The 27,720-nt window shown below is 39.0% G+C and overlaps 1 protein-coding gene across 1 annotated transcript in view; it reads right to left on the reverse strand.

The window, feature by feature from the left end:
* LOC137144931 (BEN domain-containing protein 5) overlaps nt 1-27,720 on the reverse strand; it is an 803,386-nt gene that overhangs the window by 269,650 nt on the left and 506,016 nt on the right. The window contains exon 5 of the mRNA XM_067535412.1: nt 9,009-9,225. Within this exon, the coding sequence (XP_067391513.1) occupies nt 9,009-9,225 (217 nt within the window). The remainder of the gene's footprint in view (nt 1-9,008; nt 9,226-27,720) is intronic.

The following is a 27,720-nucleotide window of genomic DNA, read 5'->3' on the forward strand; positions in this document are numbered from 1 at the left end:
GAACAAGATTGGTTAATATTTTAATTCTGACCATCCTAGTTGAAAAATCTTTAACTACGTGCAAACATTACTTAATGAAATAGAAAAGCTGATTAAAACAGCCATGATGTATATTAATGCATTATTATAATCCACTTTAATGCAGGAAGTCAAAAAGAAAAAAGGAATTTATGTAATACAAATAATGTATTACATAAAAACAAACAAATTCTATTCAATTCTCAGCAACTAATACTCTGCTTTAAACTTAACTAAACAAAGAACCACATATCACATTAGGATGCAATGAATAGGAAACCCAAATAAATTATTTTTAAAATAAGAACTACTTGTTTATTAAAATGATTTTGCTTTTGTGCATATTTATGAAAACAGGAGACTTAATAACAAGGATTATCCTCATGTTATGTTCTCCTGCAAGTTGCACACTTTTAGAATATTAAAAAAAACAGTTAGGGACAATAAACACTTTCTCTAGAAAGATATTTTCACAATTCTAAGGTATTCAGAGTGCAAACTTTTGACTTCTGGCCTAGGGCTGCTTTTTTCTTTGAAAATGTCAAATTGTAACCAAGACCTTTTCAATTTATGTTCATTTTTCTCAGGTTGTTCTCTGCTGCCACAGTATGGTGCTGAACTGCTGTTTGAAAACATGAAAAGGGGGGATGAATGTCTTACCATGCAGCCATATGACTGATTTTCCATTTAAGACCTATTATAAGTAGCCTCTCCTAAAAAAAGCATTTAAACTACACATTACTTCCCCCCATTGTTTTAGTTAAGTAGCTATTATTTTACATTAAAAGCACTTGTAACTTCTGATGTTTACTGTATGTTATTGTGTTTAACAAAAATCCAAAAGCAATGTTTTGCTTTCAATGTTTACACCCAATAACGTCACTTGTACAATATTTTGCATTTTCAGGAAATGGATCTTTTCTATTTAGCTACTATTATCTTGTAATATAAAATACTTTTAACTAGAAATTGCTTTTCCTGAAATACTGACATCAGCCACTTGTGTGCCAAATAATGAGTCTCTCCCTTCAAATCTCTACTGAAAAATTTCTTTCACAAAAGCTTTCAGTGACAAAGCAGAAAAGTTATTTTCTAAAAATGCTCACATCTACAAGAATGGGCTTCGATACAGATATATCTGAACTATATTGCCTGCATCCCATTTAGACTAAGCAACCTGTGTTCCCCTGTAGGTGTGCAATGCACAGAGAGGATTCAGTAAATAACACTGCAAGAAATTCTGAAGTCCTCACTTGCCCGTGTCCTGGACACTCATATTGTTTGCTAATCTAACCCTTCATGCACACAGATGAGTGTCAGAGGATATGGATTCTAAGCTCTCTGTTTATTAATGCAAGGTTGGTGGCCAATATGATAACAACAATATATGACTTGCTTTAAGGTGAGGTTCCTGACTTTGCGTGAATGACTGAGAACTGGTTGGATGATGCTACAGGGGTGGACCCATTTCAGTATAGTTGGCTCTGGCTGGGTATGCAGTGCAGCAAAAAACAAAGGAAGATTGGCATCGAAAGAGCGTACTACACTGAACAGAATACAGAGGGTACGTTTACACTGCAAAATCTAAAACCAAAAAACCCCATATCAGCAAGTCTCAGGACCCAGATCAATTGACTTGGGCATGCACTACAAGATACAAATAGAAGTTCATGCTTGGGCTGGAGCATTGGCTCTGAGACCCGGTGAGTTTCTCAGAACATCCAGATTCTATTTTTAAGACCATAGAAAGAGTCCCAGGAGATAATCCCAGGAAGTTGCTCAACTCATAGTTGGACAAACTCTTGATTTAGTGTTCAAGATGGGATTGGATGTGGGGAAACTTGAAATCAGATATTGTTATGGACTGATCATTACTGCCTTAAAAGTTTAGGTTGGGTCTCACCTCTTCTAGCAAGATGAGAGACCTATTTGGATGATCTGCCCTCAGAAGCAGTCAGAACCAGAGCAGTTCTGTGAGGAAGAATACTGTTTCTCTGAAAGACCAATCTATCGGTGGTTTGGTGGAATATTATAAAACTCTTTCATCCTCAAAACTGGTCTCTAGCCATCCTCTGTGTTGGCGTCAGCTTCACAGGCCAGCTTGGTTCACAGAAGATCTGTGTCAGCTGAAGCAAGAAGGAAGATGTCTTGAGCATACGGAGCAGAAATCTCAGCTCAAATCTGATTAATATGACAAGGAATTTTAAAACCTTATTATACCACGATTATTAGGGAGGCAAACAAATGGTTCTTACCCTCCACCATAACATCCATAAAATGTCTACCAGCGATTAAATAACTGCAGTAGCTGTATGCCAACGTAAGTTAGATCGACATCATTTTGTAATGTAGACATGGATGGCTTTAGAGAGGCAGTTTTCTGGCCATTTAAAGCTTTATAGAACAAAACTAACATCTTAAAAGCAACTCAGAATCCAACACACACCCCAGGCAGCCCAAATCCATTTTCCTTCAAGGCACGTTGCAATGCTCAGCTTTCCTTCTTGGCCTGCAGGGTGTTGGGAGATGGGTTTGGTTGGGGACTCTGCTGGCAGTTTGGCAGGTGGGGTTTATTACATTTTTCCTATAGTCACGTTGCCACAGGGGTAGTGCTATCAGTCGGTAATTGCCAGAATTTCTTTGCGTTGAGCTTGCAAGGTGCACTGATTATTTTGGCCCTGAACTAGCAAAGCACTTAAGCACATGCTTAGCTTTCAGCAGATGTGTAGTCCCACTGACGTCAATAGATCCATTCAGATGCTTAAAGTTAAGGATGTACTTAAGCGCTTTGCTGGATCAAGTCCAGAGTGCCCAGCACCATGTAGGATCTAGCGCTTTATGTCTGAATTGTGCAGATAAGAGTTTGTCAACGGTGCCCAGAGGATCAGACAGGCATTCTTTTATGTAGTTAGTACAAAGCTAAATAAATAAGTAAGCTCCCTCTGTGTGCAGTATATCCAATCCTTTTGGTACAAGCAGACTTTAAATCTCACAACCCTGCAGCTAAAGTATGCCAGGATCACCATCTCTTGGATCAGTAATCAGAGATTACAAAATAAAATAAAAAATATAGCTTTATAGGAGCTTTAGACATTCACCACCCAGGAGAGCCAAACAAACCAATTCAAACTGCCAAAATCCCAGCAGAGTCAATGCAGCAAAGTGCTACTGGGCAAATGGAGCTAATAGCTCCAGATAGTACTACTGGGGCCCTCTCCCCATTTGCAAGTATGTTCAACCGCACTGTCAACAGAGTAATTATTGTTTAATGCTCTGCTACAGAAGAAGGAAAACAAAGCTTCTGGAAATGAAAGTGAAAGCAGTATCAATTCAATCTAGGATATTGCACTGGTTTGCTGGCGTTACACATTCCTTAAAAACCTTATTCTGTTCTTATGTCCTTGAGTGCAGTTACGTAAATATTAAGTGACAGGAAGATGTAGTTAACAATCTTCACACTACTGTAGATACAGCATCACAGACTGGTTATTTTAATAGGATTATATGAAAATGGCTTGTATAGGTTGACAGTAAACAACACAGTACACAGTTCATTTATCACTATTCCCTGCAGCAGGTTTTCCTTCTATAAAATGGATCATAACAATCTGCAGGTGATTCTGCTTTCTTATCCCAACAGAGTCATTAAGCTCAAAGTTCCCTCTCTTCTGAAGTTCCAACCACTGTCTTTTTTTAAAATGTTTTTTGGATGGACAAGAGTTGATGTCACAAGTGAGCTGCAAAACTGACTGAAGATTTGAATTCTTCTTTCTGATTTATGATCTGTTCCTCTAGGAATGGAATATCCTGTGGTTATATGAGCAACCATTTATGCAAGTCCCTCTGGAAGTGAGTTTCCTATATAAACCAATGCTATTTCTAGCACTTAAGGATTGAGAGCTTATGTATGTGACAGACACAGTCAATATTAACTACAAAGCAATGTTTAGAGTCATGTTTACTTTTTTCATAAAACTAGATGCTGTTGGTGACTTAAACCAAAGCCATTTCTTTTTATCATGAATACCCAATTTCTGCATTATGAAATCTTTATAACTGTATCCTTCAGAACCACAAAAGACAGAGTGCAACAGTAATACAGTTTTCCATACAATAAAAGCTTCTCTGACCTCTGTCTGCCAGTCAGTCCTTAGTCTGTGAGCTCTTCAGTGGAGGGACCTTCTTGTATATTTGGAAAGAGCATAGCACTTTGCGGTTGCTGCCACAAAGAACAAACTTTTAAGTGTCCAGTGCCAAGTATTATTATTTGTAACCATTAGATTAGAACATTGTACTGACAGGTGACAATTCTGATGGTAATAAGAATGGCCCATAACATGCCATATATTTTAAAGCAGAACTCCTCACTAATTCAAATTGGGAAATCTTCCTAAAAACCAATGGCACAATATGGCACATTATTGTTTTCCTCCAGTAACACACAACAATACCTGGAAACCTACTAAACTAAAAATATATATTTACAGTAAAACTCCATGAGGGAAAAGGAAGAAAATATTATTTCTGGTATTTGTCATTTTCAGGTTCAACTCTACTCATGCTGATATCCAATCTGGCAAAGAAAATATCTGTAGCAGAGTCTAAAGTTGGCATTTAGTTTTGGAATGCTGTTTATATTATCAATGTTAAGGAATCAGCAGCAGTAGCTGCTATTTGTAAGTGAGTAAACACATATACAGATGAAAAAAGTGACTGTGTCCTGAACACATATGTAGAAGCACTCCCACTTCCTAGAAAAAAGAGTAAGTTGGCTTTACTTTTCTTTACTGTTGTTTCTATAGATGTTCTCACACTGAGTAAACTGTCACAAATTGCATTTAGATGACCTTTTAACCTAGCTGCAGTTAGAACCATTGGAAACCACAAAATCTGACACCAATATGATTTTAAAAGTATGATGCATCACACAGAGGCCTGCAACTTCCATTTTTTTCAAATAAGAAGAGTATAGCTTTATTATAGAGGACTGTTATTGCATAACCCAACACTGAACACAGAGATGGAAAATTTAACCTTTGAAAAATTGACTATTTTCTTTGTTTCATGCCTTAAACCAGTCATAACTGATCAGTTAAAATGGGCCAGTGGATATCCATACAACTGATTAGCTATTTTTACTGGTGTACCCAGCCATTTATACAGCGAACAAAGGATATTTGATCAGTGAACCAGCAATGTGACATCTGGTAAGTAGTTACACAAGTCCAGGGTCTGATTCTGATCTCATTTATACCAGCGTAACTTAGAAGTAAGTCCAGTGAAATCAAGAGACCAACATCAAAACAGTGTGGAATCAGAATCAAGCACCCAGCCCCTGTGTTCTGGTCTATTTTAGTCTGCATCTCATGTCTCTTTTAAGAGGCGGTGGCTCACTTACACAACTCTACATCAGACATATTGCCATCTTGTTTTAAAATATGTATGTTTAATATTTAATTTAACACAATTCCATATTCCAGTCTCTGCGTACTGAGCAAGTTCCTTTGAGGCCTGTGGTTTGTATGTGCAGTCACAATACATCTCAAGTATAATTTGGAAGCATCACTGCCTAATGGGGTGAGAGGAAGTGTCTGTGTCCAATTAATCTTGGCTCTCTTTTGAGTGAATAATGAAAATACTGCCAAGTGAGTGGTGATTTGTAAAGTGGACGATAGGAGCTGAGCCAAGCTGACTGAGCTCATTTAATTTAGAGTGAACGATCAGTGCAATGTTTGGTGGGGGTATAGGTGTGCTGAAAAGCCCAGAGACTTGCGGTATCTGCAGATAATTTAGATTACCAACTTTGAACAGTTATCCACTCTAAAACTGCCCACTGTGAAATATTATGTATGACTAGATATATCTGGAGCTATACAAACATCATACAATATATCTATACATATACGTTGTTCGTGTATGTATGCATGTGTTTATATTTTCACACACATATAAAAATCATCTTTCAGTGTATTATATTGTATAATATATTCCAGTATGACAGACACTTACTATGCAATATAAATAAAGGCACAATCTAAAAAAAAAATCTTTCAACTTTTACACTTGTTATCCATTTGGATAGTATGGATACAGTCTAAAGTTATCTGAAGCCAATGATGGCAGAATGAAAATAGCAGGATCAATGGTACCCAGGACACCATGATACCAAACTTTTAGGATAGACTATTTTCAAGATCATCTGGCACATCTAGAATGTTTGATAGATCTCTGAAGTAAAGAATATTAATATTAAAGGTCAGAACAGAACCACTAAGTTATCCATTCACACTAACAATAGGAATTATTGCCATTCGGCTCTGCCTTTTTGCCATTCTGTGACCTAATGTCAGCGATACGTCCCACATTGATGTTTCACTTCAAGTTTTATAGAATTGTTGAAAGTATTTAAGGAGTTAATTGAGGCAGAGTATCCTTTCACATAGGAAAATATGAAATTAAATTACTCTGAAAACATTAAATGCAGCAGAATGAGTGGCTCAAAAAGCCTCTAGAAATAATAACCTAAAATATGGTTCTTGTGACTTGAATTTCACTATCACCCTACAGAAAAGGTCTGTGGTGAAATTCTATTCTTCACCTCTTCGAGGCATAGCACAGAACTCATAGCCTACGGGAGCTAACAAAGGTAGCTTTAAATCACCTTTGTGCCCTCCTAGTCCAAGGCTGGAAACACCTCCCAACCTAAAACAAATAGCCCTTGTGGTCTAAGTTACGGCAGCCTCCCTGAGCAACCCCATGGGCCCCAGGGCCGCAGTGCAGCTCAGAAATTCAGCAGTTTTGCTGAAACCAACCCTACGACTAACACACCCCAATCCCACCTCCACCCCCTGCACCAGGGCTTGCCAGCAGATATTCAGAAGCAGCCTTACAGCTTTCCTTCACACAGTGCTTCCATCAGCGATATCCTCCCCACCTGGAATAAGCACTTTTAGGGCTGCTTCATGTTAGAAGAAAGGGCCAGAGTGATAGAAACGGGGCAGAGGATCTCACCTTGGATTTCTAAAACCATCCTATGTGGCATTTGATCTTCTCAAGTACAGTCAACTTCTGCTTTGATGCAGCATAGTACAGGGAGCCCCAAAGAATCCTGTTTTTCACCATTTAAAGTTGTATGCTAAGCAACAAAACACTACATTAAATATTTAAGTCACAGTGAACTTACGGAAATTGCCTATTCAAGCCCTGCAAAAACATTAAGTTTCCAAGCTGTTAGGATGGTCTTATGTGGAGAAAAGCCAGAAAATGCATTAAGATTGCAATGTTTCATACGAAGATAATATCATGAGCAGGATTCAAAAGCTTTTTATTCAGATCATCATCGTGAGTTGCAAAATGTTATTATATCAAGTTCTGGAAAACATACTGTGTGTGTACTTTTAGATATAAAATCTGGACTTATATACAGGAAAACTCCATGCCATATTTTGATTGGCATGTTTAATTTTCTGAAATGTGAAAAATAATATTTAGTGGCGACAGGTAACGTGGTGTTAACAAGGTTTGAAAACTACAGATGTCTGTCAAAATACAGATAAAAGACAAATCCCTCATATCTCTACGTTTTAATCAGCTAATCGTGGTTCTGATGAACATGTAAATGTGACTGTTTTATTCTCTATTTTCACAGAGAGTGAAAGGAAACAAAAAGCAGTTTCATGTTACAATTAATGATAGTTGTGTCCATAGAGATTAATAATTAAACCCCACAAAAATAAAAATGATAAAACTTCCTATTCCCACCCCCCTCTAGATTTTTTGTTTTCTTTTTAACTATTTTCACCTTCCCCATGTAAATGCTGGGCCTTCTAATTGGGACAATTATTGTCAGCCAAGGATGGGTCTTGGGCTTCTTTTAACCAAGAACTTTGCTTCACCAATAAAAAGGTTATAAAAGTGGGAGATTTCTTGTTAATTCTTCTCTTAATTCCCTATTTTATTTCATTTGTATATAAATTTGATATTAGTGATGGGAGGCAGACAGGTCTGGTGAATGAAGTCCTCTCTTTATCCCACTGTTTCTAATGCTCACAATTTTGTCACGATATTTTGTGGATTTGTTTTTATAAAGCCCCAGTAGCTAAAGATCACATGAGAATTTCAGCTCTTATTTAATAAAAAAAAAATGTGTCTTGCATTATGGTTGGGGGGAAAAGCTTGAAAATGTGAAGCAAGGGCACCTAAGGCTGAGAAACCAGAAAGCAAATAAAGAAGAACCCAACATTTATAATTTTTTTTTAAAACTCATGATTTTTAAGCCAATCTTAAGATTTTGGAGCCTGAGTCAATACTCTGGAATGTTTACATTTGGCAACTTTTATTCACAGAAAAGTTACGTCATGGTGAGTGGAAGTTCAAGCTTTCCCCTCAATGCTCTATTTCAACCCGGACCAGGAAGGACCATCTCTTGGGCAGAAAGAATAGGCTTAGTCTCCATGCCTCATTTGATTTGCTGACAGCAAGTGTGTCAGTTGGAGCCAACTGTGGTGGTATTTTATTTTCGAGGTGGACACTGGGGATGGGATTAAGACCCCTAAACCCATTTCACATAAGCCACCGAAATATTCAATCATTTTTAAAGTTAAGTTACCTACCTACTTTTCTTCTTTTTAAAAAATGGTTTGCATATGGTAGTAAAGGCTAACACCCCATTCTGAAGCAAGAGAGAAGATTCCAAGAATCAAATTTCCCTTGTAAAGCTGTTTCAGTTTTCTCATTTAGTATCTTTAGAGGTGAACTGGTCCTACATGGTAATCTTAGCGTTGCACTACATGTCGCAGAAGAGATATTTTATGTGAAATTAAATTAGCATTTGTCTATATTTCACCATGGTGCCTCATGTGTCATTGATAGCAGTAAAACAAATATGTGCGTCCGTACTTTAGCAGGGATGATGAATTATACTGTACAAGCATTTAAGGGCAGACATCCATAATGAAGCACGCTAGTTGGAAAACATGTTTATTACTTACCACACTGAGTCCCAACAATTCTCTGTAAAAGTAGTCCATGTTTCTTCTTTGTAGGTTGTCAAGATAGTGCCGAAGCCGAGTATATGTGTATGGGTAGCAGTAGGCAAATTGGTAAATGTCATCCTCTCGGTCAAAGCAAAAAGCAAATGACATGACATAGTTCTTTCTGTGATCTGGACAGCGATAGTAATATACATTTTTAGGTGGCAGCCTTTGCCTAAAAAACAAAATACATACACATGTGTGGACATAAGAATCTTGATAAATTCAAACCCTGCAGTAAAACTAAGTAAAAATCATATTCTAGGTCTTACTAATTAAGTCAACCAACTGGTGGTCTTAATGGCTCAGAGGTTGGTAACTGGATGGCAAATCTTCCAAGGACATTGTTGGAACACATTCTAGATGGACCATATGGAATGAGTCTGTGCATGGAGGCTTTGTGTCTCCAGGTCAGGGTTTAGGCATATTTAACGCAACAGTGTCTTGATAAGACAGACATTGAACTTTGGGAGGTTTCTGTATTGCAACCTAGTTTAATGGCAAGGAGATATATAGAAACATAGCACAAGTATCAGGAAAAAATCAGTTCTTAAGAAACAAAAATATCTTGTTTTGTGTGATTGTAGAACGACCCCAGAAATTCTCTCTTCTGACAGCCACCTGGTCCTGGGGGCAGTTTAATCTAGAATTACTGTATCCTTTGAAAATCTCAGCCTAAATGTATATGGCACCCAATTACTATGGGGCTGGGCATAGTAAAAATACAAAGATGATATAACAACTAACTACAGTGGAGGAGCTTACACGACTATTTCAATGCTGTATCAATTTAGGGTATATTGGATGCCAATATCTAATCTTGTCAGATGTCTTTCACAACTATCCAAATTCAGTACGATTCTCTTATTTCACATTTGTGTTGTGAAGTACTTCAGAGATATGAGCAAACACTCATTATATGGACTGACGCCATTCAAGGTCTCTCTTCACACCCTCTCTTGATGATGGATACAGGTTTTCTACCTGCATCTAGACAGGCAGATTCTCTAGTAATACCATGTTCTTGTCATTTAATGTAACTAATTTACCAGTCATATTTGGCAACAACACACTGTGGTCCTGCAGACTCCAACTAATTCAATTATATAGTATTATAAACAGGTCTCATCTAACGGTCATAGCAAATCTCAGCTAAACCAGGATCATGGTGAGGGAAAACATAATATGATTTACTGACATAGCAATGGTAATGTGTCCTTTCTGAGAAGCCAGACTACTGCAGAGCATCAATTTTGGTTTTTCATTGCTAATATGAAATGAAGGACAAAATCCTGTCATTGTGCAAAGGGACATGCTTGCCAAGTAACAGCAGCTAAGGAATATGATCAGCAAAACTCATGAGTTACAAAGAGAACAGAAAGGAATGTAGATGTTTTTGGACAAATACAATGACGCGCTAGTAATGCAGTTATTTAGAGTAGAAATAAGAATTATTTGCCCCTCTTATTGCTGTGGTTCTTGAACACAGACGGTTTTGAGGATTTATTTCAGTATTTGTGGTTTTCTAAGACCTTTACTTACTGCTGAAGATCTGATCCTAACCAAGTGGGAATGATTTTAAGGCCACAAATGTGAAGGACACAAAAATACTTTTCAATTTTTTTAGAAGTAGCATTGGTGGTAAAAATTGCCATTAAATGTCTGTGTAACGGACCTTAACCTAATAGGTAGGTTCCTCAAGTATTTGAACACATTTCTGTCACTCACCCTTACTCTGGAGTGCTATAGGACATCTCTCATTTGATCTCAAATCAAGCAGATGATGTGGCAGTGCGTAAATGTATTCTAGCTCCCAGTTCTCAAACCATAATGCAAGTTTAAACGGTATGTTGCTGAGTTGTTGAACTTTATTTGTTTCCAAATTAGCAGAGAGGGAAATAACAAAGGGCAGGCCTTACTTCATGCAATAAAAACTGCATGTAAAATGAGGCCAATAGGAGGAAATTCAGAATTCCAGAAAGGGTAATGCTAATTGAAATTCATCTGCTGATAGTTAATGTTTAAATGAGAAATGGTTCAATAACTTCATACTTCGAAGCAAGTTAAAGATAACTTTTGTTAATGTATTAAATGCACTTTTGATATTTCATTCCCTTTCCCCTTCATTATAGAAGCTAAGCATCTGTTTTATTATCCACTTTGACACACCGTTTTATGGCTGCGTTTGGCTATTATGGCTAATCTCGATGTCTAGGACATCTGGTATTGACATTTCACTATCTGGAGTCTGACACAGCGGTAGAAACCATCCTCAATTCCTAGGTTTAAATTCACCCTCTCAGGGCAGAAATGGTTTGAATTCTGAGTTTCAGCACTATCGTCCCAAAATAATTATAATAGTACTCTTGTCAGTGCTAATCTATTCTCATCTTTCCCACCACTTTGTCACTGTTAATCTATTTGTGAGTCATATGGAGAAAGAGAGTCAGTGTTTAGATACCAACAACACATCTTTACATATAGGAGCCTAAACAGATTCAGATCTTATCTGGGAATTAAGAAAGAAAGAAAAAAAGAAAGAAAGAAAAGAGACACAGTGCAAGATATCACCGAGTTTTTGATAACGAAAAGACATTGCTCAGTTCTTGAATTAACCTTTGTGTCCTAGACACACTATTGTTTACTCTTTCCCTTTTTTCTTCTATGCCTTCTGGAAAAGGACACCCACACACTGTGGTAGCAGCTGCTCCTATTAATTTAAAGCTATTACAAAAATTAAAATTAAACCCAATTACTCTGGCTGGTTTATAGTCAGGGAACGGCTTAGTCTGATTGTTCCCTCTGGTTATGGACAAAAACAATATTCCTACCTACAGGCAGCTGCCAGTGGAATACTAATGCATCCAGGGCCTGGCAGGGACAGATTCAGAATGCAGAATTTAACTGCATTTCTGAGTAGAGAAAAATATCTTATCATGGATCTGCAGAAATGCACCAACTTCTTATACTGTAGTTCATAATGCATCAGTTCATGGTTAGCGCTAGGACAGCAAAGTTATGGAAGAACCTTGATACTTTTATTTGTTTATTTACTTTTATTTTATTTGTCATTCTGCATTTCTAAGCAGTGAACACCCATACATGTGCCCGACTAATTGACAGACAAGTGCTTGAATCTCATCACTTCAGAGTGATTATTTAAAGGAAAACCACATGAATTCTAAGCACAGCTGTAGCACGTAGTATTTTCCAGGCAACTAATTTTCCGTTTGTTTTTAGAACTGTATTACAGAAACATGGTTTAATAGTTTACCTATTTTGAAACAAATTTGGGCTGCCTAGTTTGCAAAGTTACATGCCAAAATCCTTCAAAATGCAACGGGAGCGCAGGCAGAAAGCCACCCACTCCATTTCTGGTTCTCCTCATAATCCTAGGAGAAGTGCTGCAGCTAGAGAAGAGTTTTCCAGGGCAATGCTCAGGGGTCCAAGTTTTTGGGTGCATTCACCTCCTGCCCTAGCAAAACACTACCTCTAATCCCTGCGCCCGTTTGCTACTCTAGGTAGAAAATGGTGGGGATGGCATGTATTTGGCACATTGTTATTCAGAATATAGATACATATCAACTGTATGTTTGTAGAGTACAGTATGGATGAGGTTTTCAAAACCATCCAGGGGATTGGGACTCCTAGGGTGAAATCCTAGACCCATGCAAATCAACAGCAAAAATCCCATTGACTTCAATGATAAATTCCATAGCAGGAATTCCATGGAAAATTTGAAAGTTTCATCCTGTATGCACATCTGTTCTGGAATAATTTATGCCCTGGGTCACAATTTGACCCTTAAAGACAAATTTTATTATTTGCCCTGTTTTATCTCATTTACACTTATACAGAGCTGTATTATTGTGGCTGTTGGGAATAAGCTCTTAGGGGTTTGGATCATCCTTTCGTTCTGTTTGTGTAGTGCCCAGAGCACAATAGAATCCTGGTCCATGACTGGATTCATAAGTGCGACCACAATACAAACAATTAATAAATAATAATAATTACTTTTAAGGTTTTTCCTAACATGGGCCTAAATCTGGAAGTCTTTACCCAGACAAAACTCCTGAGTTCTTTAAAGATCAACCTAAATGGTATTTGGCCCATTTTTAATATGGTGCTCACACACAAATTAAACAATTCCCAGCATTCTCAGTGCTGGCCAAATCTATCACAGTCAGTAGACGTCAAAGAAATGATGATGATCTCTGGAGGAAAAACGAAAAACTATAGTGCTATAAAAGACAAATGGCTGAAAAAAATTAATTGATATGACTTGTAGAGAAACAATTAAGTAAGTATGATTGCAAAGTAGTGTTAGCAGTGGCGACACTGGTGATCATTTTCAGCTGCCATCAGTTTGCAATGATAGAGATGAAAGTTTACTAAATCACTGAACTTCAGGTTCTTTTAGGTAATTGCAAGAGATGGGTCAGAATCAAAACCTTAAGAGCCAAACACTTACAAGCTTTAGTGGGGTTTGAAATCCAAACCCAGATCCAGACCCTAATTTTGCTAATGACTTTAGTCTTTTAATGAACCAATTCCAAACTCCAGATTTGACCATCTCTCAAATTTTAGGCATCCAAATCGAAATCTGACAACTTGACCCCTATCTATTAAATAGTTCAACAACTTCGGAGAAAATATGAGCAAGTTAGACATCCACTAAAACTTTCCTTTCCATTTCTAAGTCCGACCTCTCAAATGAAGGGTCTTACTGTTCATTTTTCTTTTAGTCTAGAGCATTATATTTCTCTTCACTATTACTGTTGTCAAGTAGAGTTGCCCATCTTCAAAATTCCAAACTTACGGATGACAGTGTAAATTCCTAGAATTTTCACTGCACAGAACTCTGCACTTGATTCATGGAGCAATAGTGGGTATTACAAGCCGAGTTAACTGCTCTTTGCAGAAAGTAGAATGTGTTTTGGCACAGCTGACTCAGGCAGTTTCAGACACTGAGAAATAATAGTCTTGCTTTTGTTCTTGCTAACATTAATTAGAATGGCCACTGAATATATTTCTCATCTTTAACAGCCCAGCTGTGCAACTCAAGGTTTTCTACCTCTATAACAGTCTGGTTTCTTCTCACTGAGTAGAAAAATCAAAGTTTCATGTACATCAGTGGGTTTCTTAAGATTAGAAAGTTTACAGTTTGCATGCATCACAAAGCACACAGCTTCCAAGGGTTAATGCGTTAATTAAAATAATTAAATGAACTCTATGAAGATTGCTTGGTAATTGAAATAATTAAATGAACTTCGCAAATATTGCTTGTTAGCTGTCTGTATTCTTTACAACTTCAAGAGAAAAAGGGAAAAGGAATATTTTTTCAGATTTATTACAACATACAGAGAAAAGGTGAATTTGATTTTAGGAGGATTCCTTCATTTAACATGCTTGTAATTAATCTAGAAAACTAAATATTTCATCAATATAGTAAAACCTTTTGGCAGGGCTGGCTTCTCATGAGGCCTAATCCTGCTCCATTTAAATCAGTGGGAGAAGGATCGGTCCCCTAGACAGATACCACCATAAAAAGGGCAGGAAATACCTTCTAGGAGGAAATGTATATAGTTATGAAAGCTTGATTGTGTAATACTGGGGTCAGATTTTCTGAAGTGGTCACTTAAATTGTACCCACACACTCTGTGCATGCAATTGTCTGGTTTGCACTTCAAATGCGTGTTTGGGCACATTTTTCAGGAAAACTGAAGAAAGCCACTTTTGAAAAATTGTTACTTCAACTCAGAGTTTCAAACCAGAAAATTCACTGGGGAAGGGAATGAACTGAATATGGCAATAAGGACCCTCTTTTGTTCTGTGTTGTACAGCACACAACTCAGTGGAATCCTTGTCCATGACCAGGGCTTCTAGGCACTATGGAAATACAAACAATGAAACTGCCCCAAGTCAAATCAGAGGGATCTGATAAGAGACATCATTGCTGAGAAGGATGTGAAATGCTAAGGAATGGGCATGCTGTGTAGGAAATATAATGAAGCAGTGTGGACTAGTCAGAAAACCACTCCCCGACAGCAGATCAAGATTTGGAGATATAAAGCAGAATTAATCACTTGCTTCTTAATACTTGCTGACAAAAATGCAAATGCAAAAAATTATTGCAGGTGTTTGTTACATCTGTGTATCATCTTAATCCCTTCCGTTGCCTCACCTAGCCACCGTTCACCAAAATAAATGTAACTGGTTTTGTATGTGCTAACTAGCTACAGTCAGATGCTTGGAAGAGTGAAACACCCAGCTCTGCAGTCTTTGTACAGGCAAAAAACCTGACTTTGCTACTGACTTCAGTGGCAGTTTTGACTGCACAGGACTGTAAGATCAGTGCCAAAGAGGGGATAATCCATTTTTACTAATCTTTACTTCACAATGGATTTTGTGGTTCAATCAGAGCTGCTGCTCGCATTTTTTTTTTTTTTTTGGGGGGGGGGGGGGGAGGGGGGAACTATTAGATTTTCCATTCTTATTCACATCTGAAAAAGATATGGTTTGCGTCAGAGTTAGGGGAGAACTGGCCATGATGCAGAGAGTTTGTGTAATGCCTGCATCAAGTTGCTTATATCCTCTAAACCTCAGAACAGCCTTTTATTTCTTTTGTCTTTTTCATAGCTTGTCTACAGATCCTAAGTGTAAATGTGCCAGATGGGATCCAGGCTCGCCAGAGCTCACTCTCTCTTCCTGCAAAATGGCTACTGCAAATATTTTAGGGTAATTATTAGACACCAATGGCATTCCAAAATCCTTTACCATCAGCATGTGTAAATAGCCTTACAGTGGACAAGCAAAACTTCCTTTCATCTGCAATCTAAACTATATATCTTCCTCCATCTTTGTTTGTCCTGGCCATTTTCAAACTTATTTTGCGGTTGTGGCTTCCCTCTGTAGCAACAGTAGCAGTAAGCCTCCAAAACTGTAATTATTTCATAAAAACTCTGTCTAAAAGTGCAGGAATATCGAACGGTGCTGATTTTTGTGGCTGTTGAAGTATGATTTGTCTACTGATCATGAGGGTTCCAGCCATTTGTTCCTAGTTACAAATATCCTCTATGTAGTACATTCAAAAAACGGTTTCCAGAGAATGCCAGTGTGGTTCTGAACTTTATACATACAACTGGGTTTCTCACTCTGGGGAACACAAACAGGTGTCAGGGAGGGTGGGTCACAACCATCTTACCCATCCCATGTTGCAACATGGGAGGGGATCCAGTGGTGGAAAAGGGGATTGCAGTATGGAAAATGTTGAAAGTCACTGACAGAAGCATCACGCCATAGAGCGGGGAGGACACAGCCTGGCTCGGTATGCAGCATGGTTACCATTCTAAAGACTGTGACACCAAGAGGATACAAACAAACAGGAGGCAATTCAAAGAACAATAAAAATAATGAAAGGACTGGAAAGACTGATTTAAGAAAATGTAAAAGAAATAAATACAGTACGAGTAGCTTGTTACACAAAATGTCTAAGGACTAAATCTGCCTCTGATGCATCTGTGCATGAAAAGCTGAAACCCACTAGTTTTGCTGCATGTTGTTTTCTCCACACCTAACTTTTTAGCCATGCAGAAGTTTGAGCCATCCCTGAGAACCCTTCCATTAAAGAGCAAGACTCCACTGACATCTGCTGGGAGACTGGATAATCAGAAGACGGCTAGAAGGTGCCAACATTGAAGGAAAAAGGAAGCATCTAACCGGAAGAGGAAGCTGTATTATCAATTGGACCTGCAAAGAAGGAAAGCTGACAGGTGGAAACTAAAGCAGTGAGGTGGCGGATCAGAAGGCTGAGAGAAACAAACAGGAGAGGTCTCTTGTAGGGTGCAGGGGATTGGGAAGTAGCCAGCATGCAGATGACCTTGAATACCTTTCCCACCTCTAACTTTATGGCTATGATTGAGAATGATTCTTAAAACTTGAACTGACATATTCCAGGAGTGTTTGGATTATTATGGGAGATGGGGGAGAATGTAATTAAATTTGTCATCAGTTCTGAGAATACACACACACACGGGAGCAATCTGCTATGTAAGGCATTCCTATTCAGAACCAGAATACACTCATTTCAGTTAACTGTTTACTTGGACATCTGATTCTGAGAACGCCCAAGATATTACAATCTGTTGCATGACATCTCTTCACTAATAGTTTACTATTATCTTGGTAGCATTTTACATACACCTAGCCCTTCCCCCACATACACACTATTATTCCTTCCTCTGCCCCAGAATAACCTGACAAAACCTACCAGCAGAGGAAGACTGATTATGCTTCTATGCTGGTGGGAGGATGTCTTGCCAGGGTGATGTGGAGTGTAAGGAGCACCCTACCTCTGAGATGTTTCAAGTGCATGTTGGCCTGGGAATGAGAGACCAACCTGAATCCCAAAGTACAGTCCCTAGACTACACTGCCAGTAGACCATTGGGTCAGCTCTAATAGCCTCTTAGCCTCAATTACCTAATTAGCCTTTTCCTCACTTTCCCCATCTCCCCTTCCCATCTGTTTATCTATTCCCACACTCCCCTCTTTGGCAAGAACAATTTTTAAAATCCATGTGAAATTCATTTAGGTTATTCTCAAGTGACTTCTCTTTCATGCAAGAATAATTTATAAGTCTCACAAGAACTCACAACTGCAGCAGGATTTGGTAATCTCTGAATTCTATGTTCATGTTAAGATGCTGATGAGTTCACACACACAAGAATACTACCGTATTGGAGATTTCTAACGTATCATGTGAATTTTATGTGAGATTCAGCTAACTACTGTAGGAACAAGGAGGAAAGTGAATCTGAGGGTTAGCTTTTCCAGTCCTTGCTTGGTTTAGACTGAGCAGTCCTTGAGGAATCCAAGGGTAATTTGGATTGCAAGGCTGACTTTAACCTTTACCTTTATTCTTGATAAGTATCAGGAATTGTTTTGAAATATTTTTGAAAGTAGAAGACATAAGTGCACAGGAAGATATAGGAGCACAAGAACTGCCATAATAGATCAAACCCAAGGTCCAACTGGTCCAGGACCCTGTCTCTCACAGTGGCTGGTACCAGAAGCTTCAAAAGATTTAGAACCCTGCAGAAGGCAGGGAGAATAATCTGCCCCCACATTAGGTCTCATACTGGTCTCTGGCAGCATGAAGTTTAACATGCCTTCCAAAACATTTGTTATCATTATAACAACTCTGGATATAATTTCAGCATTATCTGATCCCTTATGCATTCAAAACTCTTAGCTTTTTTCACCACAGCTGCATATTGACCAGAAGCTGTCACTGAGTTGTTTACAGTGATTCTTCTCCTGAAGAACTTTACTTTACTCAAAAACCCTATAAGGTGTACGAACAGTTTAAATATTTCCCTCCAATGTGCATTACGCTGCCTTTATCAACACTGAATTTTGCCATTGTGTTGTCCATTTGTTTAGGTGTTTGAAGTTCCTCACAGTCTTGTCTAGTCCTGAATAATCTAAATAATTGTGTATCATTTTCTACCTTACTACACATCTCCTTCTCTACATCACTAATAAATTTATTAAATAACAGACCCTTGAGGCACCCAGTTATTAACATTTAATCCTACTGCTCTGTGTATGCCTTCATGCAAGGGGCTCTGTGTATGCCTTCATTCCTCCCCTCCCTGCGCACGCACACACTTGTCTTTCCTCATCACCATCCTTATTTCTGTTCGTTCTGTCTGGAAGAGAAGGCATGCAGGGTGTCAACATTTTAAAACTGTATTGGGAAGCAAGATAGAGCTGGGGGTATTATTATGATGGAACATGTTAATGGCTGCCATCAACTGATTCTCTGATCTGTAGATAATTACAAGGAGTTGTTGGGTCTGCTAACCAGAGGCCAGGATGCGATGGGGTTCATTCACGCTTAGAGCACACCCTTCTGTCCATGCATAATGTCACTGGTATCCTCGGCTCCAGCGCCTCCTGCAGCCCATCTGCCTCTCACACGGTCTTCTGTGGCTTGGTCCGCCTGATGAGTCACAAAATCAAAACCCTTCCAGAGTAACAGAAAGGTCCATATGAAAGTCCAGAAATAAATCTCCAGACTAATAACTTCTGCTTTGCTCTTGGACTACAGAACTCTCTTTCAGGGACTTCCCCCCACAGGAGCATAACCTGATCTCTTCTTCTACCCATTGTAGACTCTAACTCAGCATTTCCTCGACACAAGGGCCTAGTCTGCTCCCTGGCGCTCTTCCTACTCCCTTCCCAGCAGCCAGGCTCAAACTGAAGGATTCTTGGGTGTACACAGCATCTTCCCAAAGCTTATTGACAGGAGTTCCCCATTGTCTCCCTTCCCCAGGGACCCTGGCAGTTCTGTTGAGGCTTTTAGGGTACATCTACACAACGGAAAAAAACCTACCACAGTAAGTCTCAGAGCCTGGGTCAAGCGACTCAGCCTCATGGTTGAGGGTGGAGATCTGGGCTCAGGTTGGAAGGTCTCAGAGCCCAAGCTCCAACCCAAGCTCAAATGTCTGCCCTGCTATTTTTAGCCCTGCAGCATGGACCAAGTCAGCTGATCTGAGACTGGTTGCTGCAAGGTTTTTGTTTTTGTTTTTTTTTGCTGGGTAGACATACCCTTATCATCACCTCCAAGCCCTCATTCAGGCTTTTCCTTACAGAGGCCTATTCCACCTCCTGTGACTTCCTCCAGCCACAAGGCTTCTCTAGAGAGAGCTTCCTTTCTCTCCCCCTCCCTTCTAAGCAGCTTTCTCTTTATACAGATCTCCCAGCTTTTTAGTTCAGCTGCTCCATTACTTATTAATTAAAGGACACCACCTGGAGTACCTGATTTCTCCCAGGTCTAGACCACAGGATCATCATGGGCCAGTTAGGCCCTAAACTTCCTGAAGGGCCACTGGGGCCCCATGACATACGGACTCAAAAATTATCCCAGTACACATACATTCACACACACAAATATGTGTAAGGCCTGGCTTTGCTTGACCAAAAAGGTGTGAAAAATAACTCAAACCCCAAACCCCTCTCCTCAGAAAAGTGCTAAAAAAAAAAAAAAAAAACAGACCTTGAAACACACCTAGAATTTCAACAAAGATGGGCTGTGTCAGATCAAGAAAGGAAACAATTTCAGAGCCAATCCACTGAGCAACACATTGCCAGCCCCGAGGTTCACATCTAGACACATCTCTCCGAGCTGAGCTCAGCCATCAGGATTAAGCGCAAAGGCAGCCACCAGACCTCTGTCATCAGACTCCCATATTAATGAAGAACTTAAAAACTTTTTCCTAGGCTTTTCTTATTGCTTAAATTCCTTGATGCTCTCCAAGAGTCTTCACAACACACTTTCTGGCAGGTGGAGATGGTTCAGAAATAACCTTAGCAGGCTTGCTTCCCCAGGTAATAGAGAATGAATGCACTGCAGAGGCGGTACCGTCAGTCTTTAAGGAAAAAAAAACAATTCTCTCCCTTTCTCTTTTCCAGCATCCCTAGTTGCTGACCCATGACGTAGTATTGATCTAAGAAGAGATTAAGCATCCTGTCCTCTCAGTCATTTGTTCTTTACAGTACACATGGATGCATGTTGGCCAAGGGAGAGTCAGAGAGCAGAGGGACCCAGGCATCCAGAAGCACGCCTGGGATTTGTTACCCAAAACACAAAGCTAAAAACTAAAAGATGCTGCAATGGTATGTTGCTGGAGACAGGGGGGAATGAAAAATGGTATGTGTAGCACTAATCTTGTTTTTCCAAATGTTTTTTCCTATCTTACAATATCACAGCAATGGATATCCTCCCCTTTAAATTCGTCTATAAATTCAGAGATAGACGGTGTGTAGCAAGTCACAGGCATACAATGAGGTGGAAAGGATGCATCGAGCCTATCCCTTCGATCCTTATGCAGCGGAAAGGCACATGCTTGTCAACAGTAGCCCTGGAAACCCTGTCAGAAATACAGGAGTGCAGCGCTGTCACTTCAGTGTCTGCTAACAGAGCTGTGATGTCACAGGCTAGGAGGTGGCGAGATAATGTATACTGTATTCCATCAAAGAATCTGCACAGACCCTATTCAAAGCCTTGCCTCAAAATCCAATGCAGACAGAGGTTTAAGCTGCACAATTTAGCGCTTAGGACATTAAACTCCATTATAACATTGTAACACGGTTGCTATATCCTCTACCTTTTGCTCCCCAATGCCTTCGTTTTCCGTTTCTAGCAATCAATAGCCGCATAATTAGCGTTTCAAATTACATCGCCCCTCTGGGGTCTGGTTTATTAACAAAGTTCTAATCTAGCTCAAAGGAAAGTTTTCCAATGTGCTTGCCTGGGGGCTTAACAGTCCTTTTAATAGTGATAGTCTTTTCGGCCCTGCCTCAGGGCTTCCCGCTCCTGTCCCCCCCACCCAGTGCCTGGAGGATGCTTCTCACCATCGATCTGTGACTGGAACACAGACCACACTTCAGAGTCCTGTTGCCCTGGTGGTATTCCGCTTCAGCCTTTCAGACTAAGCTCTCAAAGGCTCCCTTCCTAGGCCATCCCCTTAGCTACTATGGAGGGTCATCTCAGAGGTCATGCTTAAAGCTCAGTTGGAGGGAGCCCAGGCAACAGGTTGTCTTAAATATCTCACCAGCAGGCCCGGCTCTTGGGCACATGATCGGTTCCGTGACATCGGCCAAGAACTACATTCCTATCCGTGCCTCCAGACAACATTTCCCAAAATTTCCAGTTGTAAAGCGTGGTGGCCGCGTAACAGGCATCCAGGGCCATGCCTGTGCTGTTAGAGACATTGTATTTCTCATATTCAGATGACCAAATGCTATTTTTATTACAGTACTTTCTAGCACAAAATCCTGCCAGCTGCTGAACATCAATGGGAATTGAGGGTGCAAGTCACTTACTGTAGGATTCGGCCTCGAATATCAATCATCTCAGAAGCTTGGCAGCAATAACTCTCTCCACCCATGTGCCTGATTTTATCTATCATATTCAAGTGCTGCTTGTACAATACAGCCAGTGTTGCCAACTCTATTTTTCCTTGAGTTTTGTAAGATGTTTTTATTAAGCTGCAGCTCTTGGAATCAAGAAATTGCATATGAATCTCAACTTTCTTTTTAGGTAAATTTCTAGCCCTCTTGGTTGCAGAGGAAAGCCTGAAGATTCAAAGGGAGAGCATCCTCAAGGCTTAGAAACCAGAAGGCAAAGAAAAGAACTCAAAATATTTTTTTAAATCTCATGATTTTTAAGCAAGTTCCCAGATTTTGGCAGGGGGCTTGATTCATGATTGTAAAATTGACTTGATTGACCCAATATATTGTAAAATTTTTAATCTAAATTTTTAATCCAGAAAAACAAATAGTAGTCTAGGGACAAATTGTGAGGTTCAGTAGAAGCCATTTTAAAAATCAGTTTTAGTATTTGTACTTGTGGTCCACTGAGCTATTTAAACATGTGCTTAAATAGTTGTTAGGATCAGACCCATAATCTTCTATCCGTGACACCACAATTGATTGCTGGGGAAATTATGATGTCATTAAGAGATTATGATTTCAGATAAGGAAAAAGCAGGCAAAGCAGACAAACTCCTTTAAAAGATTCTTATCGTGACAATGTCTCTAACGATAAACAAGGGAACGAAACATAGAATAGATCCAATACATTTGCTCAGGCTTCTAACATTTTTTCCATAATAATAAAGCGTTAGCCATTCTAAGAAACAATTCAAATATGTGACACACCTAGAAGCCTTCAATGAATTCCTATAAAAATTATATTCTGCATACTCTTTAATTGAAGGTATTGTGAGTTCATAGGCTTTCTGAATCCTTTTCCAGTTTTCCAACTCAAGAACTAGAAGGCAGTAGGACTGTACATCTATCTATCTATGTTACGGTTTTATATTGCTGCCCATCACCATAGTATCTGGGCACCTTCCATATAAAGTCAATAGCGTAAGTGAAATTGTTAGGGAATGCATGGAGTCTTGCATAACTTTTTCCTTTACAAGGACAAAACTTTGCTTGGGGTAGGATTTTTCATTTTTAACACTTGTTTTAGGAAATCATACTCCACTCCTGTTTACAAAGTATGTCCCAAATCAGCAACTCCCATTCACATTAGTAAATTTTGCAGGATTGGGCCCCAAATTAGAAATCATGAAACTCTATTGAGGTGAAGCTGAGGTTTTTGAAGATAAATGTCTAAAAATCCTCTCAACAGTATCAAGAGGGACTGTGGAAAAGATTCATATATGTTTATGTTTAAATAAATAAAAAGGCAGATGCAATTAAGAGAAAGCAACATATGGGATGTAAAAAAAACTGTAAGCAAATTGTCTACAAAATGCTGTAATACTACTATGCATTTCCTGAAGAATGACAGGACATTTGTCAATACACTTATAGAACATGTTTGGAAAAATATTCCATGTATAATTTATACAGCCATCAAGTTAAATACACAAGTGTCTAAAATATGGTGTGTAATAACTTAAATATTTAAAAGCTTTCAACAACGTTCAAAGTTTCACAGTTGTTGCTATTTCAGGCTTCACTGTGTAGCAAACGTTCCCTCTAGTCTCTTAAGAGTGAGAAGTACTTACTGATATACACTCAGTTAGCTACTTAGGGAGAGATTTCAGCAACTTCAACTACGTGATTCAGAGTTTGCTGTTTTATCAATGATAAAAAGGGAGGACACACACACACACACACACACACACACACACACACACACACACACACACACACACACACACACACACACACACACACACACACACACACACACACACACACCATTTGAGATTCCAGCCACACAAATGCAACAATTTTAAAGAACAGAATATACATCTGGCGTACAACGAAAGCATCATGGGAAGAAGCCACACCACTCATTAGCTATAGCATTGTATCCCCGCTGGACAGGGTTCTATTTTGTTCTATATAGGTTAGAAGTCATCAGCCATTTCCAATGCAAGAGCATTCATTGCATGTTTTGAATTCAGAAATTTTATATTAAGATAAAATTTAGCAAAACTGTTCACATAAGATTATAAAGTGATTTCAATTCTGATTCCGCAACAAGTAGGTATCTGCTTAACTTTAAACATGAGTAGTCCCATTGACTTCAATGAGATTACTCATGTGAGTAAAAGTTAAGCACATGAATAAATGTTTGCAGGATTAGGAGCTGGGGGGAAGAGGGGAAAGGAAACCAATGCTATCGGACGCCATTCCCATTTCTGCCAATGACTTCAGGAATACAAGGGTAGAAAAAGGAGTAATTTAAATCCTTTTAAAAATCAATAGAAAAATTTCCCCCTAATTATTTGATTTTTAATTAAATACTACCCCAAACACAAAATTAAATAGAAGTATTTAAAAAGCAAAAAGGATCTTTTTTAAAATTACAATACATTGTTCATAATTTTTAAAAGATTCTTCTTATTTTAATAATCCCTCCAACCTGATAATGAAATAGGATTCCTTATTGATTTTCCTCTCACTTGCACACTGGTTTATTTTTCTAGAGGGCTTCATGAATTCTGAAATGCTGATGTTGAGGTTGTCTTGTTTTTTATGTCAATGAAGGAGAGCTTTGGAGCACTTTGACCCAATCCTAAATTGAGTTTTGCACAAGTGGACTACTGAATTCAATGGGCTTCAGTGTAGGAAAAGTGATGTGCTCAGGCAGAGCTCTTTACAGGGTGGAAGCTCTCATTTGGAAAAAATAAACACATTACATTTATTTATGTAGGCTCAGACGGAAGGAAAAACTAAATAGATATAACTTTAATTCTTCTAATATTTTCAAAGGGAGTTAATCAAGGATTATGGGGTAAAAGTCGTAACCATATCCCTATATTTCCATTGTACACACCATCATACACTGTTCCAAATCTACCCCTGGGAATTTAGCTCACAGAAATAAAACAACTTGATGCTCATTAAACTTAAGGTACCAGCTAGTTAAGCCATTTAGGGCAGATGCAGGGCAGGTTCCATGCACCGATTTGCGAATGCACCATAATGTGGCCTTCCAATATTCCTGCTAGTAGTACTAGTTCAGATCAATGGATTCTTTTGTCATGAGCAGAGACTGCCTATTGGGCTGTATTCTGTGGCAGTTATGTGATGTGGACAAGTGGATTCAAGGGACTAGGGTAAAAGGCCAATCTCATTTTCATAAGTGAAATAAACAGAATTCAAACACAATGTCAACAAGTGACAGATCAGTCCATTCACTTTTGTTGGTTTAAACCAGCCCCTAATGTTAATTTATTTATTAGAATACAGTACAATATCTAAATGTCAATGAACAGTTACTTCACATGCAGCCGAGACAAAACCTGTCTTTAAAATGACTCATTTCATTCAACAAGGATTAACTTCAAAATAAATCATGTCAAATAGACACAACTCCCCCCAGATTTGAAAAATTTAGTTTAAAATATATGTATGGATATAGAAATGAAATGATCTCAGCCAGGAGCAAGAATACTGCACATCAGTGACTCACTTGTTTCAATTAGCTGTGCTACAAAGGGCTGAGAGGGTCTGATTTGTAGAGTGACTAGAATGCAAACACCTACACAGACTGTTTAAGTATCAATAAAATGCTGATCATCTGAGGGTCAATAGTAGCCAGAGCCCCAGGAGTTGCATAATCAGGGCAAAATATTTAAGAGTGTGCATGCAAAGCAGAGTGATTTTTGCAAGCAGCAGATATAAACATTGTAAACCTCAAAGTGCAGACCCAGGGAGCAGGGGTGAACATACCAAAGTTTCGAAGATCTGGCATTCACTGAACAGCGATTGCACGAATCCTTCCACTCTGACTGCTGTGCTCTGATGCCCCTATGTATATACCTACACAAACCAGACAGCACCTCTCTCTGTCACTCCTCCCCAATCCCTAATATTAAATGCAATCAGTATTTGCCTATGAGAGGTGGGGGAGGGGGAAGGAGAAAGACAAGTAGATTCAGGGGAGAGGTATGGAGAAGACATGGATCTGATGGCGGTATGGATCTAAAGTTGAGGCACTTTGTGAGCAGATGGGGAGCTCCGAACTCTTTAGCCAGTCTGAACATAGGGATTCATGGTAGTCAGAGGACAGGGGTAAGGTGACAATAACTTCAATTATTCAAAGATGCTTTCCGGTAACTTGGCAATAATGTATCTGTCACAGTTGGAGGTAAGCTACACTTTGGATCTTTTGCAGTCTCTCCTGAGTGCACCCTTTCAAGTAACTGGCCCAACAACGTCACTCTTCTCAGGGGGGAATCCTGCAATTCTCAGATTAGGCTCAGGCTGCAACGTTTACCAACCATATTTCCTCAGTAGGTCCAACTGGGTTTGGTCCCTGTAAGAGACTTCCCTCTGGGAGCTGTGACCAGTAGGTCACTGCAGTGATGCCAAACAGCTTCTACAAAACTAAGTGATTTATTTACCCATAGGTTCACAGAATTCAGAGAAAAAGATTAGAACAACAACAGGCCTACATGCAAATATCTTACCTAAAGTGTAGCATTTCTCTCAGAGTTCAGGCAGGCCCAACTCATCCCAGGTACCCCTACTTCTGGAGACCATCTGCTTTCCTGCAGACCTGCCTCTATGTCTCCCCTGAGCTTCAGGGAGACTGCTTTTATCCCATGACAAGTTCTTCGATTCCCCTCACAACTCCTGTGGAGGTGGGCAGGGGGTGATGTTATCAGAGAGCCTATTCATCAGAGCATGATGGAGGTGGGGGGTAAAAAATTAAAGGAATCAACACCTGTATTGTTTATTAAGTACTGATGATTGAGTTATCTGAATCTATTGACTTTGGTGCCTGCAAAAACATCTAGTTATCCTTTAGCAAACAACAAAATAACTAAATCAAACCAGAGAGGTACACATAATATTCATAAAATAATAGATATCTTTCACATTTGTCACAATATCTTTCACTGATAATCCTAGTGGCATTTGGATTTTGAGTTTATTAACCATAGATACAGTTATTACCTTGGAAACCAGAAATACACTCATACTATCATTTACATATTTGTTGTACACTCTCAGAGAATGATGTTGCCTACAATAATACATCTCATAAGCTTTTTAAGAACGGTTTCAGGCATGTAAAGAATAATGAAAAGTTCAGAAATGTATTTTGATTTCCTGCAATATGCTACCCAACAGTTTTCTGTTGTGTTATATGACCTTTCTGCCTAGCTAGTGTTTAGCTATTGATTTTAATTACTCAGTTTAATTTACTGCATGCCAACACAAAGCTGTTTATTCCTACTTGCCAAAATGTTGTCATAGCCTCCTAGAGGAAGGCAAAATGAGAAAACTGTATATGTTTTACAGTTACATGCTATTCATTATAAAGAATTTAATGGATTCACTTCATATAAATGTCACTGCTCTTGCATGTAGCTACTAAACGCACCAAAATAACATATAGGAATGAAAATGCTACACCAGCCAGGAGAGAAGTAGAATATAAAAAGCCTTAATTTACGAAAGGCTACGACTTGAAATAGCTTAGATTTTCTTCCTTCCCATTTTTCTCCACACAAGTGGGAAAGTTAGGACCATATGTTCTCTTCCGCATAAAAAATCATGGACAGAAACAAATGAGTCCTAAAACTGCCTGGTTCTTAGAGCTGCAGTTAAAGGGAATTCCACCTC

This window comes from Emydura macquarii, unplaced genomic scaffold (genome assembly GCF_026122565.2).
Source record: "Emydura macquarii macquarii isolate MOO-44397 ecotype Brisbane River unplaced genomic scaffold, CSIRO-AGI_Emac_v2 contig_3506, whole genome shotgun sequence".
Taxonomy (NCBI): domain Eukaryota; kingdom Metazoa; phylum Chordata; order Testudines; family Chelidae; genus Emydura; species Emydura macquarii.